Here is a 3,461-nt window from a genome sequence, read left to right as displayed (position 1 = left end):
GATGTTTGATCACCGATAGCCTACCACGGGGGTCCCCAGGGCAGTATGTTCAGGCTTCAGCGTATGCAGAACTCGACGATAAACGCAAGAGACAGTCGATTTATCCTAGTTCGGACCCTCGATCTCTGATCGAGTAATAGCCCTACGTCCAGTCGGCGTTAGCCTTTGCGTTGGATTGATCGTAAAGTGTTGTGTCGTACAATTGTTCCCTGAACCCTCGATCCAAGGAGCCTTGCCCTCCTTTATATAGTCAGGAGACCAGAGTCCTAGTCGGTTTACAATGAGAGTTCCTAGTAGGATTACAGAATAATACTGCTACTAAGATTACAGGGGAAGAATCCTAATTAGACTAGATCTTCTCCCTTCCTTGTGGGGTATCCCGTGGGTCCCACACCAATAGGGTCCTCCATGAACCGGCTAACGTACCTCACCACGAACGCGATGTTCGCCCGAGTATGCATGAGGTAGTGTAGCCCACCGATGATGCTTCGGTAGCGTGTCACGTCTACCTTCATCATCGTGTTGTGCTTGGACATCTTCAACCGCTCTTCCATCGGAGTTGCGCATGGCTTGCACTCCGCCATGCTGCTCCGTTCCAGCAGCTTCTCCGCATAGGCACGCTGGTCTAAGGAGATGCTCTGCTTCTCCTGCCTCACCTCAATGCTGAGGTAGTAGGAGAGCGCGCCAAGATCACTCATTTTGAAACGAGCAGCCATCTCACGCTTGAAGCCGTCGATGTCCTCTGCTCATGCTCTGTTGACGATTAAGTCATCTACATACATGCTGATGACAAGCTCCTCCTTCCCTGTTGCCCCGTGTAGAGCGCGTGCTCTGTAGTGCAGCGAGTGAACCTAAGCTCGCCCATGGTGGTGTCGAGCTTAGCGTTCCACGCTCGAGGGGCCTACCACAGCTCATAGAGCGCCTTGCGCAGCTTGAGCACCTTGTGCTCAGCACCCTTGATGGCAAAGCCTAGAGCTTGCTTGATGAAGACCGTCTCTATGAGCTCACCATTGAGGAACGTAGACTTGACGTTGAGGTGGTGGACGTACCAATCCTTTGCTGCTGCCATGGCCAACATCAAGCGAACGGACTCCATTTGTGCCACCATAGCAAAGACTTCCTCGAAGTCGATGCCCTTACGCTGGACAAAGCCACGGGTGATGAGCTGAGCCTTGTACTTGACAATGGCGCCGCGCTCATCCTGCTTCACCTTGTAGACCCACTTCAAGCCGATCGGCCTGCAGCCCACTGGTGGATCTACTAGCTCCCATGTGCCATTGTCCTCGATGGCCTTCATCTCTTCCAACATCACCCATTGCCAATTGGCGTCGCGTTCAGCCACTGCGAACGTCGATGGCTCCTCGGCACTAACAAGGAGTAGCTCTAGATCGTCGAGTAGCCGACTCACCAGACCTATGGCCCCTGCATTACCGATGATGTTGTCTAGCCTGCAGAACCGGACCTCCTTGCCATCGTGGAAAGCATCCACGAACTTGCTGATGTCGCTTGGAGGAGAGATGAACTCGATTGGAGGTCCTCGGCCTTCCTATTCTATCGGAGTGGTCGACATTGCTGCTAGACCACTCGGCACCACTACCGGAGTGCTCGGCATCCCTCCTAGAGTGCTCGGCACCGCCCTAGGAGTGCTTGGCTCTGCTACTGGAGTGGTTTGCACCTCCTCTCTAGCGTCTCCACCACCATGGATGACCAAGCGCTCGACGATGAAAGTGCTGGTGAAGCCGCCAGCTTCCCTCATGCCCAGATTGTCCTTGTCCTAGGCTGCCTTCTCATCGAACACCACATCCCTAGAGATCACCACCTTGCCTCTCTTGGGATCATAGAGCCGATACGTCTTGGTGCCCTCCTCATATCCTAGGAGCACCATCGGCGTGCTCCTGTCTTCTAGCTTGCCGAGATGAGGCTTGGTGTTCTTCACATGGCCGACACAGCCAAAATGTCCTAAGGAAGGACACATTTGGCTTGCGTCCATGCCAAGCCTCGAACGACGTCTTGCCCTTTAGGGCCTTGGTGGGCGCGCGGTTGAGGATAAACACCGCCGTGGTCACCGTCTCTCCCCAAAACTCTGCTGGCATATTCTTAGCCTTCATCATGGATCGAGCCATGCCGACCACCGCCTGGTTCCACCGCTCCACCACGCCATTCTGCTATGGCGAGTATGGCATGGTGTGGTGTCGCACCATGCCCTGATCCACACAGTACGCAGTGAACTCCACCGAAGTGAATTCGCCGCCATGATCAGTCCGCAGCACACGCAGCTTCTTGCCGCTCTCTGACTCTGCGCGCGCCTTGAACTTCTTGACCGCTTTCGCTGCCTCGGTCTTACTGGCCAGAAGTTGTAGCCACATGTACCGGCTATAGTTATCCACCAGCAAGATGAAGTACTTGCGCCCGCTGGACGTCGCTGGCGTGATCGACCCACAAAGGTCATCATGGACCAGCTCGAGGGCCTCTGTCGCGTGGTACTTCGCCATCTTTGGGAATGGTAGCCTTCTTTGCTTCCTGACTAGGCAGTTGTCATATAGCTCGCCTACATGCTCGATGTGAGACAGCCTAGTCACCATCTTCTCCAAACGACCAAGAGTGTCGAAGCTGAGATGTCCATACCGGGCATGCCACAGCCATGGCTCCTCCATGCGCCATGCAGCCAGGCAGATGGGCTGCTCCACCTTGAGGTCGAGCAAGTATAGCTAGTTCTGGGACCTCTTCACCTCGGCAAGAAGCCGCTGCTCCCGGTCCCTGATCTTGAGGATGCCATCCTTGATCAGTACCTCGCTGCCGCACTCATCCAGCTAGCCAATGCAGATGATGCTTGAACGTAGCTGTGGGATATAATACACATCTGTTAGTATGCGGTGCTCGCCATTCTAGCACCGGAAGATGATGGTGCCGCGCCCTCGGATCGCCACCCTTGAGCCATCACCGAACTTCACCATGCCGGTCACGTCGTCGTCGAGCTCGGAGAAGGCTGCCTTGGAGCCTATCATGTGGTTGCTGGCGCTAGAGTCCAGGTACCATCGCTGGTCCTACTCACCACCCACATGTCCGAGGTGGACTTGGGTGCGCGGTTCATCGAGGTTGATAGCCTTCAGAGCCTTCCTAGGCCCTTCCACCATCATCACCTCTCCCTTCTCCTCTGCCTCAACATCGTGCAGTGCATAGAACATCGCCATCAGGAGAGTGGCATCCTCCTCCTCATCAGCCTGTGCCAGATGAGCCTCTGCCTTCTTCTCCTGCTTGCGGTTTGGGCACTCCTTTGCCTAATGACCCATCTTCCCGTAGCGCCGACATGCATTGGGGTCGACCTTCTTCTTCTTCTTCTTCTTCTCTGAAGAAGCCTTGCCACGACGCTTGCCATCGCCACCACAGCTAGAGGAGGGTTCCTCGGACTTCTTCTCCTTCATTCGGGCAGCCCACTCCTCCTCTATCAGCAGCAGCTTGCC

The 3,461-nt window shown here is 55.2% G+C and overlaps 1 protein-coding gene across 1 annotated transcript; it reads right to left on the bottom strand.

The window, feature by feature from the left end:
- Positions 1–344: 344 nt before the first annotated feature.
- LOC136469161 (uncharacterized mitochondrial protein AtMg00810-like) lies at positions 345–716 on the bottom strand. Its single transcript, XM_066467468.1, has one exon. The coding sequence runs from the start codon at positions 714–716 to the stop codon at positions 345–347; it is 372 nt and encodes a 123-aa protein (XP_066323565.1).
- Between the last annotated feature and the right edge of the window lie 2,745 nt (positions 717–3,461).

This window comes from Miscanthus floridulus, chromosome 8, assembly GCF_019320115.1.
Source record: "Miscanthus floridulus cultivar M001 chromosome 8, ASM1932011v1, whole genome shotgun sequence".
In the NCBI taxonomy this organism is placed as follows: Eukaryota; Viridiplantae; Streptophyta; class Magnoliopsida; order Poales; family Poaceae; genus Miscanthus; species Miscanthus floridulus.
Note: the sequence above shows the minus strand (reverse complement) of the source record. Positions and strands in the feature narration are given on the sequence as shown.

Excerpts from the sequence above, each read along its gene's own strand:
- LOC136469161 (XM_066467468.1), bottom strand. The coding sequence starts at position 716 with ATGGCTGCTCGTTTCAAAATGAGTGATCTTGGCGCGCTCTCCTACTAC.